Source organism: Amblyraja radiata, chromosome 25 (assembly GCF_010909765.2).
Source record: "Amblyraja radiata isolate CabotCenter1 chromosome 25, sAmbRad1.1.pri, whole genome shotgun sequence".
Lineage (NCBI taxonomy): Eukaryota > Metazoa > Chordata > Chondrichthyes > Rajiformes > Rajidae > Amblyraja > Amblyraja radiata.
This window is the reverse complement of record NC_045980.1, coordinates 27,241,737-27,262,145: the sequence shown is the minus strand read 5'-3', so window position 1 is coordinate 27,262,145 and position 20,409 is coordinate 27,241,737. Positions and strand designations below refer to the sequence as shown.

General features: G+C 42.5%; 1 protein-coding gene across 1 annotated transcript; it reads left to right on the top strand.

Moving 5' to 3' along the window:
• Window positions 1-628: 628 nt before the first annotated feature.
• On the top strand, window positions 629-16,506 carry LOC116987516 (shootin-1-like). Its single transcript, XM_033043592.1, has 7 exons — window positions 629-868; window positions 3,851-4,079; window positions 5,355-5,478; window positions 8,249-8,481; window positions 11,473-11,549; window positions 14,950-15,066; window positions 15,779-16,506. Exons 2-7 carry the CDS (start codon window positions 3,855-3,857, stop codon window positions 15,975-15,977), a joined length of 975 nt encoding a protein of 324 aa, XP_032899483.1. The 5' UTR covers window positions 629-868; window positions 3,851-3,854; the 3' UTR covers window positions 15,978-16,506.
• Window positions 16,507-20,409: the final 3,903 nt, after the last annotated feature.

Sequence of the window (20,409 nt, the reverse complement as noted above, 5' to 3'; positions counted from 1 at the left end):
AGATACTCAAAACATTTGTGAAGTGTAAAGAAGAAACAGGATAGCAAGGGAAAGAGTGAGTCGACTTTGGGACCAAAGGGATCATTTCTGTGTGGAGTCATGGAATATGCGTGTCCCTAATGAATACTTAATATCTGCATTCACTAAGTAGACAGATGTGCAAGAGAGTGAGTTCAGGAAGAGGTCTGTTGATAGTTTGAGGCATGTCTGTATTAAGAAGGTGGAGGTGTTGAATAATCTGGGGTGCTTAACGTTGGATAATTCTCCAGGTCCAAACAGGATAAATTACAGGATACTGTAGGAAGCAAAGAAGGTGATAGTTGGGGCCTTCGTGTATATTTTTGCATCTTTGCCTGATACATGTGACATTAAAGAAGTGATCAATTAATAGGGGGAAGTGAGGGGGATGGATGAGCCCCATTGGTCGCCGCCTGTGTCAAATCATCCTCCGCTTTGCCGGGCAGGCTCCCAACCGATTGGCTGTTTACCCGCAGATGGCGGGTGATTGGCCAGTTGGGTTTGCGGACGAGGAGGATTGGCTGGTTGTGGGAGGCGGGAGATTTGATTTTTCTGCCGTTTGTCGGTGGCGGCGGCGGCGGCGGCGGCCTTGTGCGGGTGACGGACAGTCCGCTCCCTCCCTCCCGCAGCCCTTCTCCCCAAAGCTCCTCTAGTATCTTTGCTTCTCTCCCTCCACGGGCCGCAGAGCCGTGATTGCGCAGCGGCAACACGCCCTGGTTTGTGATCACTAAAGATCATAGAGCGGCGATCACCTCACCGGGACCCCCAGCTCCCGCCTTCACCCCCTCCTGCGACCTCCTCCTGTAACCGTGGTCTCTTCTATCGTACTTCCCGATTCACGGCGAACTTGGTAAGTGAACCAAGTAGCAACGCTGTGATTTTAAACAGCATGTCCTATAAGTACCACACCTCAAAGTGATTTGGATTTGTATTCCCTCGGCTTTTGTTGTTCATAGGTTCTTGGAGCAGAATTAGGCCATTTGGCCCATCAAGTCTACTCCACCATGGCTGATCTATCTTTCCCTCTCAGCCACATTCTCCTGTCCTCGCCCCATATCCCATGACACCGGTACTAATCAAGAAATGTTATCATTTATTTCAGCAACCTTATTTGCTGAGCCTTTGCCCAACAATATTGCAGTCCAGATGAAGGCTCTCGACAAGAAACATCAATTGTTTCTTGAAACATCAGCCATGATCACATTGAATGGCGGTGCTGGCTCGAAGGGCAAAATGGCCTACTCCTGCACCTATTGTCTATTGTCTAATTGTCTCTATCCCTGCAAAGATGCTGCTTGACCCGCTGAGTTCTTCAGGTTTCAGCATCTGCAGAATTTTGATTCTCTTATTTGCAAGGCACGTTGCCATGTAAACTGACAACTGCCACATTTGTTCTGAAGGATATGTCATTTTCATGATACCTTGTGTCAACACTGACACACCTTGGTCTCTCGAGATTCTGTTAGTCTCCAAAAATTGCCAGCCTTATTTTAAACACTGGAATTTGCCAGTGTGTTATAGTTTGGGGAATTTTGGCTCAAAGGTTTGTGTATTGCTTTGACATTTGAAACCCAGTTCTAATTTCTAAAAAGCTGAGACTTTTTAAACTTGAAACTTCAATTACCTTTCTTCATCTGCCCTTTAAAACCTATTCCTCCGACCGAGCTTTGCCAGAGCATAGACATAATCATAGAGCCATACAGCATGGAAACAGGCCCTTCTGCCCAAATGGTCCATGCTGATCAATATGCCTATCTACACTAATCCTATTTACCTGCATTTGGCCCATATCACTCTATGGTGTTGGGGGTAGGGTACTGACAGGGATAGAAAATTGGTTGGCAGACAGAAAACAAAGAATAGGGATTAACAGGTCCATTTCAGAATGGAAGGCAGTGACTAGTGGGGTACCGCAAGGCTCGGTGCTGGGACCGCAACTATTTACAATATACATTAATGATTTAGATGAAGGGATTAAAAGTAACTATAGCAAATTTGCAGATGTCACAAAGCTGGGTGGCAGTGTGAACTGTGAGGAGGGTGCTATGAGGATGCTGGGTGACTTGGACAGGTTGGGTAAGTGGGCAGATGCAGTTTAATGTGGATAAATGTGAGGTGATCCACTTTGGTGGCAAAAACAGGAAGGCAGATTATTATCTGAATGGTGTCTAGTTGCGAAAAGGTGAAGTACATCGAGACCTGAGGGTCCTTGTTCATCAGTCACTGAAAGTAAGCATGCAGGTACAGCAGGCAATGAAGAAAGTGAATGGCATGTTACCTTCATAACAAGAGGAGTTGAATATAGGAGCAAAGAGGTACTTCTGCAGTAGTACTGGGCCCTAGTGAGACCACACCTGGAATATTTTGTGCAGTTTTGGTCTCCAAATTTGAGGAAGGACATTCTTGTTATTGAGGGAGTGTAGCGTAGATTCATGAGGTTAATTCCCAGGATGGCAGAACTGTCATATGTTGATAGAATGGAGCGGCTGGGCTTGTATACTTTGGAATTTAGAAGGTTGAGAGGGGATCTTATTGAAACATATAAGATTATTAAGAGTTTGGACACGGTAGAGGCAGGAAACTTCCTGAAGCAGAGGCCACAGTTTAAGAATAAGGGGCAAGCCATTTAGAACAGAGATGAGGAAACACTTTTTCTCACACAGAGTTGTGTCTGTGGAATTCTCTGCCTCAGAGGGCAGTGGCCGGTTCTCTGGATACTTTCAAGAGCGAGCTAGATAGGGCTCTTAAAGATGGCAGTCAGGGGATATGGGGCGAAGGCAGGAACGAGGTACTGATTGGGGATGATCAGCTATGATTGCATTGAATGGCGGTGCTGGCTCGAATGGCCTTCTCCTGCACCTATTGTCCAATTCAAAAAAATTACCTAATTAAAGACAATGTTGCCCAAGTGCTTTACCTCACAAAGCTTTTCTCATGTAATTTCATCCACATTATTGGGATTTGCCAAAGATTTCTCTCTTGATTTGAAATACTCGAATCTGGTAATTTATTTTTATTTAGGAAATATTGTTTCTTGTACACAGCCTAAACTTCACCTTCCGTTCTTTTCATGCTTAATCTCTTTTATTATTTTCTCCAGAGGATAATCATTTGGTGATTGTGCTCTGTTTTAAGTTTTCTTCCAAAATGATTTTTGTCTTCAGATTACAGAAACAGCCTGGAAACCCCAGCTTTGACACCACTCTAAATTCCATTACGAAATTACTGCGCTTAACCCCCCCTGACCTTTTTAAGAACAGCTCAGATCATTTTAAATTTGTAAAAAATAGTTCACCAGAATTGCTTGAGGTATTTTCTTTATGCAAGACACTAATCAGAGACTTACAATATGTGTAGGAAGGAACTGCAGATTCTGGTTTAAACCCAAGATAGATACAAAATGCTGGAGAAACTCAGCAGGAAAGGCAGCATATCTGGAGAGAAAGAATGGGTGACGTTGTGGGTCGAGACCCTTCTTCAGACTTCAGACTCTCAATCTGAAGAAGGGTCTCGAACCGAAACGTCACCCATTCCCTCTCTCCAGAGATGCTATCTGTCCCGCTGAGTTACTCCAGCATTTTGTGTCTATCCTCGGAGACTTACAAGACTTACAACACTGTATTCAACATACCTACATAATGGGCAAACACTGCTCTAAATTTTGCAATAACTCCCTTAACTTTATATGATTTTGGTTGTAATTGAGTAATTTACATTGAAGTGATGCCCTAGGGAGATTTGATAAGAAAACAAGTCAGTGAGCACGTGTGAAGCTAATGTGCAATATATTCTTACCCTTTTAATACTTTTTCCGCCACCTTCATGTCCACAGACCCATGATGGAAACTCTGGAAGAATTTGACCAAGAGTATCCTCTGAGTAAGATGTTTTGTAAACGTATGACTAAAGAAGAATTTGACATCGAGGCAATGACTTACACAGAAAAGGCACTGCAGGACTTATTTCGCTCAATGGATCAGAACCCATCGTTGTGTGAGAAGGTTGTACGCAAACGCAAACAAGCCGAACTCGAGAACGCTGGGTTGAAATCTTTCATCAAGGTACTGTCGATATCAGAAGCTGGTTGATATGTTTCAGTTGCACTTGGAACCACTCAAAGAATTATTATTCTAATATGTGACTGAGAGCCCCCACCGTTTTATCTCTCCTTTATTTATAATGTCATTTAATTTACTCCAAACCATGGTCATAGTTGTAGAATCTTGACAGTTTTTGACGATGAGACAACTCCTATTATATTTGCAACTGTCTCTTTAAAATATTCCTATGGGCGTAGACCATGAGATTTTAGTCTATTATTTTCTCTCCACTTTTTCTTTACTAATACGATTTAAAATTAAAACATATAACAGTTCAGCACAAGAACAGGCACAAGAACAATGTCTGTGCCAAAAATGATGCCAAGGCTACCTCTTATCTCCCTGTATATAATCCATATCCCCCCAATCCCTGCACATCCACATGTCTCTCCAAATGTCTCTTAAATGCCACTATTGTACCTGCCTGAACTTCCACCCCCAATGTCATTTTCCAGCATTTCACATCCTCTTTTTTTTTTTATTTTTATAATGTTGCCCTGCACATCTGTTTTAAACTTTGCTCACCTCACCTTAAAGCTGTGCCCTCTATTATTTGATTTTTCCATTGGTGGGAAAAAGTTTCTAACGGTCTATCCTATCTAAGCCTGAATTTTATATACTTCTATCGGGTCTCCCCGCAACCTCCAGTGTTACAGAGAAAACAATCCGTCTGTCCAACTTCTCCCACTAACTAACAAGTCTCCTATCATCTTTTTGCTCTTTATCGCAACCCTCCTGCCGATTTTAGTTTTCAAAAATGGTTTCTGTCCTTCAAAATGGCCGCTCACCAACTCTCTCCTTGACATTTGAAGGTAACAAAAAAGACGTTCAATTTATACATTTTTGCATAATTATGTATATTTGCCATAATGTCCTTTTTCTGTGTATTTATTTTTATTTCATTGTTTTGTAGAATTTGTGTAATTTATGGTTTTGAGTATTCTCTCAGTCTATGTTCTTGTGATGCAACTGCAGTCAAGATTTTCATTGCACCTGTGTCCAGTGGGTTTTTTGTAATCAAAATATCATTGATATGAAGTGCCTTGAGAAATTGTACTATTAAAAACTGTTTAAATGCGTTATTATTAGTGCCTAGGCCTTTGTAGAGGGTAGACCTCTGAATTACTATGTTCCATTAATTTGTTGGTTTCCCACATTAAATGTTGCAAGGTTAGCAATAAATGCAGAACTATTAAACTTGTCTGGAATTATTAAACATGAACACTTTCTTTACAGGCCAAATTTTTCTCAGCTGTGGATGGCAAAATGAACCGCTGCAATGCGGTTGAAATGGATGAGTTACAAGAAAGACTCCAAGGTTTGAAGGACGAGATGACGAAAGTGCAGATGTATGCTTGTGGTAAGATTGCTATTCTTAATGGATTGTCAAAGTTTCAATCTCAAGTCAATCTAATGAGGAGATAGGTAAGCAATTTAGGAGTATGTTTGGAGGAATGTGATGGTTTGCTTGCAATATGAATGAAAGTAGTCACATTTTTCCCTTGTAATTGGCAAACATTGACTGTACGTAAACAATTCAGGATTATGTAGTGTGGTGTACAGTCAGGGTATATTAATATTCTGATTTTTATGTATTCTGATTATTGGGGCTGCAGCTGTTTATCCAGACAGTTCAATACTAGGACATTAGAAAGAAGAATTGGGAAGATTTTCAGTTTACAATTCAATAGAAAGTTGATCAAAGGTTATGGCATAACCAGTGAATTTAGCTGATGAAATCGAATATATTCATAAAACCCATCCAAAAGCGTTGTCGATCGTCACAATATTTCTTTGTGGATTAACAAAATAGACAGACGCCTTCTCGTATTTAGAGGACACCTAGTTTCACCACTTCAAGGCACACTCTTTGAGTGAAGCTAACATCAGCATTTTATTTCCAAATGTTTTCATTGCAGTAGCTATACAACAAAAACAAATTGAAATGGGAGCTAAGATGGTTATAAGGAGAAATCTTCATGAATTGGTTTGCAGTTCTGCAATAACCAAAAGGCACATCTTAAATGCTGAAGCCTTTCTCCATATGCAGAGCGAAAGCTAAATCCCTGCACTGGAATGGTGTGGTTTTTTCTCTATGTATGAGCACAGATAAGTGGTGTTACTGGTGTACTATGTGTGATATGCTTCACTTTAGTCCTCAGGACGACTTTTTTTGATGATGTATTTGGGGCTGAGGTATTTTCCTCTCGGTAAGGAGACCCTCTGTTGGACACTTCATGTTAAACAAGTTACATCCAACAGAAGCATGTTTTCTCTTCAAATGCAGTTGGGACGGAACTATATGACACTGAAATGAAGTAATTGAGGGACCAATATATAATGGATATTGAGAAATTATTGATCTTTAGGCAATTGGAGAGAGCAAATATTTTAGTTTTCCTTGATTTTATTTTATTTATTGGGATTTGTTCTATGGTGACCAATTATGATATCTCTCAGCAATGTATGACATGAAAGGCGGTTATTCAGCCCCTCCCTGCTTTGAGACTAATCCCACTTCTATCTATCTTAGTGCATCACCTCTCCATGAAAATTGGCATGCCAGTGACCACATGCTGTAATTTCCCTCCAGGTTAATCAAACTTGCCAACATCTCCAATGTGATAGTGCCACAATGACTGAGCGTAAACGGATTGGTGCCCTTTGTGTGTATTTTCTGCATGACCTTATTAGCGTCACAGCCACCATTCATTGATTTAGGCACCACTGATATTCAGAGTTCATAGAAACATAGAAAATAGGTGCAGGAGGAGGCCATTTGGCCCTTCGAGCCAGCACCGCCATTCATTGCGATCATGGCTGATCGTCCTCAATCAATAACCCGTGCCTGCCTTCTCCCCATATCCCTTGATTCCACTAGTCCCTAGAGCTCTATCTAACTCTCTCTTAAATCCATCCAGTGATTTGGCCTACACTGCCCTCTGTGGCAGGGAATTCCACAAATTCACAACTCTGTGTAAAAAAGTTTTCTCTCACCTCAGTCTTAAATGGCCTCCCCTTTATTCTAAGACTGTGGCCCCATGGTTCTGGACTCGCCCAACATTGGGAACATTTTTCCTGCATCTAGCTTGTCCAGTCCTTTTATAATTTTATATGTTTCTATAAGATATCCCCTCATCCTTCTAAACTCCAGTGAATACAAGCCTAGTCTTTTCAATCTTTCCTCATATGACAGTCCCGCCATCCCAGGGATCAATCTCGTGAACCTACGCTGCACTGCCTCAATCACAAGGATGTCCTTCCTCAAATTAGGAGACCGAAACTGTATGCAATACTCCAGATGTGGTCTTACCAGAGCCCTAAACAACTGCAGAAGAACCTCTCTACTCCTATACTGAAACCCTCTTGTTATGAAGGACAACATTCCATTAGCTTTCTTCACTGCCTGCTGTACCTGCACGCCAACTTTCAGTGACCGGTGTACTAGGACACCCAAGTCTTGCTGGACCTCCCCCTTACCTAACCTAACCCCATTGAGATAATAATCTGCCCCCTTGTTTTTGCCACCAATGTGGATAACCTCACATTTATCTATATTATACTGCATCTGCCACTCATCTGCCACTCACTCAACCTGTCCAGGTCACCCTGCAACCTCCTAACATCCTCTTCACAGTTCACACTGCCAACCAGCTTTGTGTCATCCGCAAACTTGCTAGTGTTGCTCCTAATTCCCTCTTCCAAATCATTAATATATATGGTAAACAGTTGCAGCCCCAACACCGAGCCTTGCGGCACTCCACTCGCCACTACCTGCCATTCTGAAAAGGACCCGTTCACTCCTACTCTTTGCTTCCTGTCTCCCAACCAATTTTCTATCCACGTCAACACCCTACCCCCAATACCATGAGCTCTAACTTTAGTCACCAGTCTCCCGTGCTGAACCTTATCAAAGGCTTTCTGAAAGTCTAGATACACTGCATCCACTGGCTCCCCTTCACCCATTTTACTTGTCACATCCTCAAAAAATTCCAGAAGATTAGCCGAGCATGATTTTCCTTTCATAAATCCTTGCTGACTTGGACTAATCCTTTTACTGCTATCCAAATGCCCGATTATTACCTCTTTAATAATTGACTCCAGTTCATTGGGATGTTTGTGTTTTATAGAGGCCAAAGGACCAAGAACGTCTAAGCGACTAGCTGAAATGAGGCAGAAGGAGCAGGCCGAGAATTCTACAAAGACAGGTTCCTGCCGACCTGTATTGGCTGCTACGGTTCCTCCTGCTCCTCCTCTTCCTCCCCCTCCCCCTCCTCTTCCTCCACCACCACCACCACCAATTCTATCCTTCCGTAATCTGCCGCTCAAAACCCCTCTGAAAGACAAGTCCAACCTCTGCACAGTAAGTAGCCATGCTTGAAGCAAAACCACAAATGCATTAGTTTTAGCTTAGTGGCTGACGGTGTGGCGTAGGAGCAGTTGCAGGCAAACCCTGCATCACAATGGGGTTGCGTTGCTAAGAAATGTTCCAGATAGCAATTACCTGTAACACAAAACTACGTCATCTACACACGTCAGAAACATGAGTTTAAATAAATAAATTTGTGTTGATTTTACTTTTTTCACTTAAACTTTGTGAGAGCGAATTATGTTCTATATCTTAAATTTTTGGGTAGTGATATATGAATTTCTGTTGTCTGAACAGCCATAATATGGGGTCACCTGTATTGACAAACCCAAAGTTTTGTATTCAGAAAAAATGAATGCCCTGGAAATTACTTCAATCTACATATAGATTGGGTGAATCAAATTGGCAGGGGTGCTGAGGAAGAGGATTTCCTGGAATGTATGCGGGATAGTTATCTAAATCAACATGTAGAGGAACCAACGAGAGAGCAGGCTATTTTAGACTGGGTATTGAGTAATGAGGAAGGGTTAGTTAGCAGTCTTGTTGTACGTGCCCCCTTGGGCAAGAGTGACCATAATATGGTTGAGTTCTTCATTAGGATGGAGAGTGACATTGTTAATTCAGAAACTGGTTCTGAACTTAAAGAAAGGTAACTTTGAGGGTATGAGACGTGAATTGGCCAAGATTGACTGGCAATTAATTCTAAAAGGGTTGACGGTGGATATGCAATGGAAGACATTTAAAGGCTGCATGGATGAACTACAAAAATTGTTCATCCCATTTTGGCAAAAGAATAAATCAGGGAAGGTAGTGCATCCGTGGATAACAAGGGAAATCAGGGATAGTATCAAAGCGAAGGATGATGCGTACAAATTAGCCAGAAAAAGCAGCATACCGGAGGACTGGGAGAAATTCAGAGACCAGCAGAGGAGGACAAAGGGCTTAATTAGGAAAGGAAAAATAGATTATGAAAGAAAACTGGCAGGGAACATAAAAACTGAGTGCAAAAGTTTTTATAGATATGTGAAAAGAAAGATTAGTTAAAACAAATGTAGGTCCCTTGCAGTCAGAAACAGGTGAGTTGATCATGGGGAACAAAGATATGGCGGACCAATTGAATAACTACTTTGGTTCCGTCTTCACTAAGGAAGACATAAATAATCTGCCGGAAATAGCAGGGGACCGCGGGTCAAAGGAGTTGGAGGAATTGAGTGAAATCCAGGTTAGTCGGGAAGTGGTGTTGGGTAAATTGAATAGATTAAAGGCCGATAAATCCCCAGGGCCAGATAGGCTGCATCCCAGAGTACTTAAGGAAGTAGCTCCAGAAATAGTGGATGCATTAGTAATAATCTTTAAAAACACTTTAGATTCTGGAGTAGTTCCTGAGGATTGGCGGGTAGCAAACGTAACCCCACTTTTTAAGAAGGGAGGGAGAGAGAAAACGGGGAATTACAGACCAGTTAGTCTAACATCGGTAGTGGGGAAACTGCTAGAGTCAGTTATTAAAGATGGGATAGCAGCACATTTGGGAAGTGGTGAAATCATTGGACAAAGTCAGCATGGATTTACGAAAGGTAAATCATGTCTGACGAATCTTATACAATTTTTCGAGGATGTAACTAGTAGCGTGGATAGGGGAGAACCAGTGGATGTGGTGTATCTGGACTTCCAGAAGGCTTTCGACAAGGTCCCACATAAGAGATTAGTATACAAACTTAAAGCACACGGCATTGGGGGTTCAGTATTGATGTGGATAGAGAACTGGCTGGCAAACAGGAAGCAAAGAGTAGGAGTAAACGGGTCCTTTTCACAATGGCAGACAGTGACTAGTGGGGTACCGCAAGGCTCAGTGCTGGGACCCCAGCTATTTACAATATATATTAATGATCTGGATGAGGGAATTGAAGGCAATATCTCCAAGTTTGCGGATGACACTAAGCTGGGGGGCAGTGTTAGCTGTGAGGAGGATGCTAGGAGACTGCAAGGTGACTTGGATAGGTTGGGTGAGTGGGCAAATGTTTGGCAGATGCAGTATAATGTGGATAAATGTGAGGTTATCCATTTTGGTGGCAAAAACAGGAAAGCAGACTATTATCTAAATGGTGGCCGATTAGGAAAAGGGGAGATGCAGCGAGACCTGGGTGTCATGGTACACCAGTCATTGAAAGTAGGCATGCAGGTGCAGCAGGCAGTGAAGAAAGCGAATGGTATGTTAGCTTTCATAGCAAAAGGATTTGAGTATAGGAGCAGGGAGGTTCTACTGCAGTTGTACAGGGTCTTGGTGAGACCACACCTGGAGTATTGCGTACAGTTTTGGTCTCCAAATCTGAGGAAGGACATTATTGCCATAGGGGGAGTGCAGAGAAGGTTCACCAGACTGATTCCTGGGATGTCAGGACTGTCTTATGAAGAAAGACTGGATAGACTTGGTTTATACTCTCTAGAATTTAGGAGATTGAGAGGGGATCTTATAGAAACTTACAAAATTCTTAAGGGGTTGGACAGGCTAGATGCAGGAAGATTGTTCCCGATGTTGGGGAAGTCCAGGACAAGGGGTCACAGCTTAAGGATAAGGGGGAAATCCTTTAAAACCGAGATGAGAAGAACTTTTTTCACACAGAGAGTGGTGAATCTCTGGAACTCCCTGCCACAGAGGGTAGTCGAGGCCAGTTCATTGGCTATATTTAAGAGGGAGTTAGATGTGGCCCTTGTGGCTAAGGGGATCAGAGGGTATGGAGAGAAGGCAGGTACGGGATACTGAGTTGGATGATCAGCCATGATCATATTGAATGGCGGTGAAGGGCCAAATGGCCTACTCCTGCACCTAATTTCTATGTTTCTAAATAAAAGTAGACCTTGCCAGAAGGAGTTGGGAAGTTTTGCGTTTTTGACTTTAAGAAAAATCACACACCTTGGGTCAAGTGCTTCACAACTACTTTGATATATTTAAAGTGCCGTCTCTGTTGCTTTTCTCTCATCTTGCAGGTAGGACAAATGGTCATGGCAACCCCAGATCTACTGGAGAGTTATGGACTGGCCAGACTGAATCGACGTTCGAAAAGGTGAGAGGGTGCAACATTTAATTTGAAGCATAGTTACTACAAGTTAACACTTGAAGCTAAACCGTTAGCGTTTCTCACATGAACATGCCTGGTGGTCAGTTGTGTCAGTGTGCTGTTGCACATGGGGCCACAATTAACCAGCGCAGGCTGTTCAATGGCATTGACCATAAAGAGCAACAACAGCGAGGTGTTAATAATAATAGTAATACATTTTATTTGTATAGCGCTTTTCAAGGACTCAAAGTCGCTTTACATGGTGAGTCAAGAACAAAACAAAATAGAGCAGTAAGACAGAGATGCAAAGGGGAGGGGGACATGGGACTAAGGGTATGCAGAGGTGAAGAGATGGGTCTTGAGGCGGGACTGGAAGATGGTGAGGGACTCAGAAGTTCGGATCAATTGTGGGAGGGAGTTCCAGAGCCTGGGAGCTGCCCTGGAGAAGGCTCTGTCTCCAAAAATGCAGAGGTTGGATTTCAGAATGGAGAGGAGATCGGCTGAAATGGATCTGAGGGACCGTGAGGGTTGGTAGGGGGAGAGGAGGTCAGTGAGATAAGGGGGGGCCAAGTGGTTGAGGGCTTTGTAGGTGAGGACCAGGATTTTGTAGATGATCCGGTGGGAAATGGAAGCCAGTGAAGTTCTTTGAGGACTGGGGTGATGTGGTGCCAGGATTTGGTGTGGGTAATGAGTCGGGCGGCTGCATTCTGGACCAGTTGGAGTCGGTTGATGTACGTGGAGCTGATGCCAAAGAGAAGAGAGTTACAGTAGTCCAGTCGGGAGGAGATGAAGGCATGGATGAGTCTTTCAGCAGCGGGGGGTGTGAGAGAGGGTCTGATTTTGGCAATGTTGCGGAGGTGAAAAAATGATGTTTTGACAACATGGCTCAAGGGAGAGGGTTGAGTCAAAGATCACGCCAAGGTTGCGGGCCTGAGGAGATGGGGAAACAGTGGTGCCGTCAATAGTGAGAGTGGGGTTGTTAATTTTGGTAAGTGTTGATTTGGAGCCAATGAGGAGAAATGAGAAGTGTTGAAGCCTTTTGGATCAGTGCATCCCACTATTCCACAAACACATGATAGCTAAGGGCAAACTTTAAACATATGCTCCCATTCACTTTCTTTTCCATTAAAACATGGTGCTCGGAACACAGCTTTATCACCAGTGAGCCAATATTTACACTTGTTTAGTTGTATAAGGACTTGGGGCAGCGGGTTATCACAAAAATAAATAGAATCAGTTACAAGGTTGCTCGGACTTTATAAATACAGATCCTTTGTTGCATCATGTGACACTGCGTAGGAATAAATAACTGAAAAGATAAGCGATGCTCTTAAGGCAAGAATTTGGAGATTGCAAGTGAAGGAAACAATTTGGAGGTTAATTGTGGTTGGGAGCACTACAAATAGAATGCAGTTTGTATATCTCCCACATTTAAAAAAAGAAAATGACATTAAAATTATAGCATATATAAACAATATTCTGAACTTGCCAAGATAGTGCATAGGTCACGAGTCAGTATGAATTGTGTGCAATGTAATCCTAGAACTCATTGCTCACACAACTACATTATACATCTGAATGAAAATATCCATGGTTTTGTGTCCCTAGTGGAGTGAAAGTTCTTAATATGGTAAAAATGAGTGGATCAAAGAGTATCGGTTCTGGATATGAGTTTAATGGTAAAGGTGGATAGCCAGCATAAAATTAGTGTAATTTAATGTTTTACAAAAATTCAGTTTAAGGAAATATTCTATGTAAATAATGGAAGATGTAGGTAATGTTATGATTTGGAAAAATCACACACACATTCCTGTTATGGAAGAATTATGATAACTTGGAGATTGAAGCCTGCAGTCCCTCACACCTACTCTGCAATTCAATAAGATTGTGCCTGATCTGTTACCTCAAATTCATGTTATCCCCAAACCTTTTAATTCCATTGTCAAAACCTGGTGTTTTCAGCCTTGAACATATTCAGCACCCGAGCAAACAGTGCTCTAAATCTGAAACTGAAACAGAAAACCTGATTTGTGTACAAAGTCATGAGATATGCATAAACTCATGAGAGGAATAGATCGGGTAGATGCACAGAATCTCTTGTCCAGAGTAGGGGAATCAAGGACCAGAGGACATAGGTTTAAGATGAAGGGGAAAAGATTTAATAGGAATCTGAGGGGTAACTTTTTCATACAACGGGTAGTGGGTGTATGGAACAAGCTGCCAGAGGAGGTAGTTGAGGCTGGGACTATCCCAATGTTTAAGAAACAGACAGGTACATGGATAGGACAGGTTTGGTAGGATATGGTGCAAACACGGGCAGGTGGAACTAGTGTAGCTGGGACATGTTGACCGGTATGGGCAAGTTTGGCCGAATGAGTCAGTTTACATGCTGTATCACTATGAAAAAACGAAGGGTCTACTCCAGCATTTTATGTCTACATTGGGTCGCTGCTGCACAGCCAGGGAAATACTTGGAGTGCAAAACCCATTGCTCAGCTGTTTTTTGCAATAACCTATGCTGCTGATTTAACTAAGGCAAAACATTGCGTACCAAGCAGTAATACATGTACCCTGATAGATGCTGCCTGATGTGTCGAGTATTTTAAGCATTTTTATGGAAAAGAAGGGTCTCAACCCAAAATGTTACTCATTCCTTCTCCCCAGAGATGCTGCCTGTCCCGTTGAGTTACTCCAGCATTTTGTGTCTATCTTCGGTGTACACCAGCATCTAGTTCCTTCCTACAGCTATCCAATGTAATCTGATACATCCATGTCACTGCCAAACATGAAAAATGTGAATCCTGCAGACTAAAGTGGTACTTCCACGATTCCAGATCCCTTTGGGAGTGGGGAAGTCATGGCAGGTTAACAGAAACCCAATGTGCTGCAGGTTCAAATTTTATTAACTAGGTATTTGGAACTATACCAAGGACCTTTTAATTCATAACTCTTGGAGCCATTTACTGCCAGGGGAACTTGTATAAACCTCAGATAGAAACACTTGCTCTTTGGGCGATTTACCTTTGCCACTTGGACTTTAAATTCCATAATTCTATGCGTAACATTCTCATCTCTGTGATTGTTCAACTCTCCATTTGAGACTGACACCTGAATCTAGACACCTCATTCTTCTAAACTCTAGAATATAGACTTTAGTCTCTTCAGTTGAAGAACAAGGATGTTTGGCTGGTACCTAAAATAATTTGTCACAACGGTGTTGAGGCTTACTCATTATCTTATTTCACCTGAAAATCGTTGCTACTGATAATGAGTTTGCATCGTTTTGTACAAAACAATAAAGATTAAAACTCGATTTCTGAAACGTAATAACCATCTTTGTTCCCACTGATTATAATGTGTTTTTGGTGGCTGCTCAAATTTACTTTGTTAATTAATCTGTTTGTAGTATTGGGGACCTGAGAGACACTGGAAATGCCAACAACCTTCATCCTGTCACAAGTATCTACTCTGAGCTGCTGGCTGCAAACCATTTTAAGAGGCTTCGTTCAACAGGGGCGGACAGGTATGTAGACTTATGTTTAAATGTAGGCACAGAAGGCCAGGGATCAAATGCTGGTAAGTGCGATGTATAGATGGGCACCGTGGCTGGCATAGAATGGTGATCCAAAGGACATATCTGTGGTGTATAATTCTGCAAGCTGCAAAAGTGAATAGATAGGTTCTACTTTCACATAGTGCCATATTAATAGGTGATAGAACTGTCCACAGAAATATTTGCTTCTGTTTTCTTGAGATATATAAAGCCTTTCTGACATTATGTTGGAGAGTCCGAACATTCCAAGTATCTAATTATTAATGCTTTAACCCCAGTTTGAATTTTATAAAAAAGGACTTGGGTCATTCAGATACCATCAATTTCCTGGAGTCCTTCTCTTCATTTGTTATACTTTGGGCACATTAGAGAGGGTAGTAGCTACCATTAGATTAACATTAGTCTCACACAGAAGGGAGAGAAGGCGAGTAGGTACCTGGAGGGGGAAAATGCACACCATCGGGCCGGCGATCGGAACAACCTCACACCCATGGAACCCTCTCCATCACCATAACCCACGCTACATTTAGTTATGGTGGTGTGGCCCGACCCCAATCAATAAGCATGCCTCACCTGGTACTTAATGCCTATATGTGGTCGAGATTGATTTAATGCACGTCATTTATTAGTAACTATTCTCCACTCAATGCACTTTACTAATTCCTGTCGCCCCCTCTTATAGATCTCCTGGTGGGACTCCATCCAAAACTCCCAAGGACAAGGCAGCTCAAGCGGAAATGAGCTCTCCTGCATCTGCCTTTAATACAACTTTGTTAGATAAATTTCGTAATGCTAAGAGCCCTGTTGAGAGTGCTCCACGATCTCCAGCCGTCAGTGACAGTGACAACTCAGGATTTGCCACCCCTCCAGGGAGCCCATGAGGGAGGCAATGCCTTCAACTTCCCTGGAATTACGGACTAACCAGAGAACCCTACTGAATCAAAAAGGAGTCGTCTTTTGGAATTATCATTTTGGTAGAAAGCGGTTGAGAATCCATGTCATTGAACCAATCATTACTGCTGAAGATCAAAAATGTAAGGAAAAGGTCCTTATTTTTATACCAGCAACAATGGTTTCCTGTGCAGGTAATATGGCAATGTCTGTTGTTCTACTTAACATAAGACAATGGTTACATATCTCAGTGAGCAGTGCTAGTTTTCAGAATGGTCTTGTTACTTACGATGCTTTAAATAATTCCAAGCTATTAGTCTGCAAAGTTCAATATTTCTACTCTTTTGTTTGGGAACATGGCAGTCATGTGTAGATGCAGTATATATCTTTAAATGCCCTTGAGTTTTCGACATTGTTATAGCTATTTCACTCCGAGGTGGAGAGCATGGGAAGAGAATTTGGATTTTAAATATAACAAACCTTGAAATACATATGACCGGTGTGAACAGCACATAATTTTAAAAAAGCCATATATTCACATTGGAAGTGTGATTTACATGATTTAAAGTGATATCCTCTTTAATGTAAACAGGGTTCGTACACTTGGAACAGCTATAAATTCAAGGTCTTTCAAGGTCCAAAAATCCGATTTTCAAGGACAAAAATCCAGCAAACATTGATGGCTTATCAGAGACTTGTATATAAATTGCTTGATATTGGATGATTTGATTCTGTACCAATTAAAAGTAAATGAGAAGATTGGCTGGTCACCATCTCAGATTTGATTGAAAATCATGTTTTGCACACCTCTGGTACAAAGAACTGCAGAAAAAAATCAACTTTCAACTCAAAGTTCCTTTGAAGTTATGAAACATTGATATAGCTCGAATTATTGCCAAATGCCCATTGAAATTTAGAGTGAAGACCTTGTTTTCTGTTGTGTGCTCTGATGTACAAACACTGATTTTCAGGGAAATCTGAGAAGGTGATCAGTCAATTCACATCAGTCATCCAGGTTGCACAGAACGACACTAAACTACATAATAATTACACAAAAGATGGTTAAGTTATCTATAGTCGTACTTCAATAGAGCACCATTTTCTCATCTCTTAGTTGTTCAATCTGAAACCATGATAATGGAAAACTTTGCTATTTCATTTATCAAGCTCTTCTTATTTAGAAGTTTTTTATTTCAGTGAGTTGTCTTCTATGTTTTGTTGCACTTTTTTCAGCTCAACACTATTTTCACTGGCAGATCTGCACATGCTGTTGGACTTGGTGATCATGGTGAAGCTTCTTGATGTTTCTGCCTTCTCAGCATATGTATCAGCACTCTCTGTTAATGCCCTGATGTCTTCTTCCAAACACCTCTTCTTGCATTTCATCTGATCTAGTTCTGCCATCAAAGCATTTCTTTTTTTCTTATCATCAAGGTGTGCCATATATCTGTGGTGTGCACTGGAAGCTGAAAGAAGCACTGATTTTGTCAGTTCTATGTTCTTGTACGACCGATGCTGCATGGTCACAGATAATACGCTGTGCAGCATGTGAGTCCTCACTGAGGTTGTCAGTTTCCACTTAACGATTGATTGAAAAGCCACGTTCTACAGTGGCCTGGCCATGTATCTCTACTTCGGCTCACCACGGGCCTGCGACTCCACCGACCCTCGCCTCACCACCAGCCACCAGCGGGCCTGAGCCGTCACCTCACCAGAGCTCCAGACGCAGCACTGGCCCACAACCTCCACCATGATTACAGCACGTGGTCTGACTCTGTTGGGTCCTAGCGCTCCCCTCCTACAGGGAACCTCAGCAGTGATGGGTCTTCCCTTTTTCCCTCTTTTAATCAGGTTACCCCGACCACACACCCACTTGTTAAAATTCCCTGCTTTATTATAGATCACAATTTCTACGAATTACGATGTATAAAACCATGGGCGGTAATCCTGAGGGGGGGGGGGCGAGGGGGCAATCCCACCCATGTTTTGTAATGTGGACTTTATCAGACGCTTTCTAAGGGCTGAATCAGCCCGTTCGCGGGGCTTTTCAGCGCCCAGCGGGGTTAAAATCAAACTGCTGCATCGAGGCTCCCGATGTTGAAGCCCCCGCCGGCCGATGAAAGGCCCCGCGAATGGGCCGATTCAAGCCCCATGATTCGGGGCGGACGAAGCTGCTGTTGCTGGAGTTCGGAGTCGGTCACCAACCTGGCCAGCTCCCGATGTTACCGTCCACAGGGCCCACGGCCGAAGCCTCACGTGTGTGCTCATGCGCGCGCATGGCCACCAAGAAATTGTGTGTCCCCCCCCCCCCCCCCATGATTTGATAGCCATTACCGTGCCTGTATAAAACTATGTAGGCTTACATAAAATATGAATATTAGTCTTCACAAAATATATGCAAACATTTTCTGAGATTTCAGGAAATTCCCGGGCCCCCTTTTGGACTTCGGGTCCGGGTACGTTGTACCTCTGCACCCACCTCTCATAGGCCCTGTGTATACATACGCACAGATTAGAACAAAATACTGTGTGTGGTATGTACCTTTGTTAGGTTCCTAAACATGGGCTCAACAATATTTACAACCCCTTCATGACCCCCAGAAAAACCCCAAACGACCCCCATGTGGGGTCACGACCCCCAGGTTAAGAACCACTGATCTAGACCAATATGAAATAATTATGAAAAATTATAAACAAGACCTAGCCTACCTCTGCTTGTAACAGGCGGTGAAACTTCCAGTTGACATTTGGTCCATCCATAGAGATTTGCACTAGATTCCTCGATGGCAAATCACCGAGACCCAGCATGATTTCAGATGATCCATGCCCCATAAACTGGGATCCTAGGTCTTCTTGCGTATGGCATGCACAGCCTAAAGTTGTAGGACAACTTGTTCTATTTGATTGTGCACGCCGGGTTGATTGCATTGGTCGAAACCGGGCAGACCACGTGAAGGTTGCAATCTTCCACCCCAGGATCCTAGGAAAAGGGAAACAATTCTGTCGCCATGCCACAGTCTGACATATATGTCCATCTACTTGTGCGTTTTGGAGTTAAGCGACTCATCGAAGAGGACATAATGATCTTGTGCTTTTACACGCAATGTCAAAAAATCATTAAAGACGGATAAATAGGAGGTTCTTTTCTCACCACACTGAAACCTGTAGGATTTCTCGCCATCAGGAAACATCATCCTGAACAGTTCACCTGCGTCCTCGGATGATTTTTAACTATTGTGTGCTGTCACTTGTTTCAATACCCACAGTAATTTGGCTTTTAATGTATCCGTGTTGCTCGCAAATGATGCTGGAGTGATTGTGCATGGGGCTTGCTGACGTAGTCCCCGAGTTGGAAGAGGATCAAAACGGTGCATCTGGTGGTTCATGGGCAGTTGCTGGTGCGGCTGAGCCTGAAGTAGGTTTACTACTTGAGTCTTTTGTAAAGAATGATGCTTGTTCCGGTTTTCTTCACGTAAGTTAGCTAATAACTTTTGGTGTTTAGTTCCTTTTCCATGACTAGTGAGCGCCGATTCACCCATGCTGGTCAAGTCTATTGTCTTATGACAGGGTTGACATTTAGCATGATGTATGTCACCTTTAGCAATCTACTCTTAATACTTTGGACCATGGATCCATCTGGTGTTAAGCACACAACTTCCCGGCATTGCTGTTTACTGAAATCTCGGTCAATGACTAGAGTGAACGTTCATGGCTGTCATGACTTGTTGCATGATCATTTCCCACTCCGACTCCTCGCCTTCGCCAATCAGTAATTAGGCGTCAGCATAAGAAAAAAAAACGTTCTTGATGTGGTATGATACACACAAGCAATCTGGCAGTTTATGAATATGTATGCCATAGCTGCAGATCAGTAGAGACTGATACATTCAGCAGAGGGGTGCATGAGTAGATTTATTCCATGTGCCAGAGGATTTTTATAAGATTTGCTATAGTCGTTACTTTCTTATTTTATTGGAAGTGAAGATGTCATTTCCACATCATTTTCGTAGAGAAAACGTTTAGCAGAGTACTTTCATGCCTATATTACCAGCAGTGTATCACTCTACTCTTGTACCTTGTAAGAGAAAATGAAATTGTCCGGTGTTCATAGACATACATACACGCGTACATAGTGCATGCACACAGTACAGTGCTAGACATTTCTAGCTCCATGGTGCATGCATGCAGCTTTCACACACTCAGAGAGGGAGAGAGAGAAGTGCTGCAGCAGTGCAGTTAATGCTTTCTGTACACCCAGAAAACTCCAGACAGTTGAAGCCACACCCCCTATTTATTGGAACCACCTGCATGAGCTTGAAGCTCAGATTTTACTCCTCATTACTGTATGATACTTGGGGAGTCTGTGGGTAGTTCTCATGTCAGCTGTTCTGAAAGTTTGGGAGAAAAAACGAGGTTTGTCAA

What these genes read in the sequence shown, in the direction of transcription:
- LOC116987516 (XM_033043592.1), top strand. Translation starts at nt 3,855, where the DNA reads ATGATGGAAACTCTGGAAGAATTTGACCAAGAGTATCCTCTGAGTAAG. An exon ending in AGTGCAGATGTATGCTTGTG is followed by an intron (nt 5,479 to 8,248) that starts GTAAGATTGCTA and finishes TGTGTTTTATAG; the next exon opens with AGGCCAAAGGACCAAGAACG. An exon ending in CGTTCAACAGGGGCGGACAG is followed by an intron (nt 15,067 to 15,778) that starts GTATGTAGACTT and finishes CCCCTCTTATAG; the next exon opens with ATCTCCTGGTGGGACTCCAT.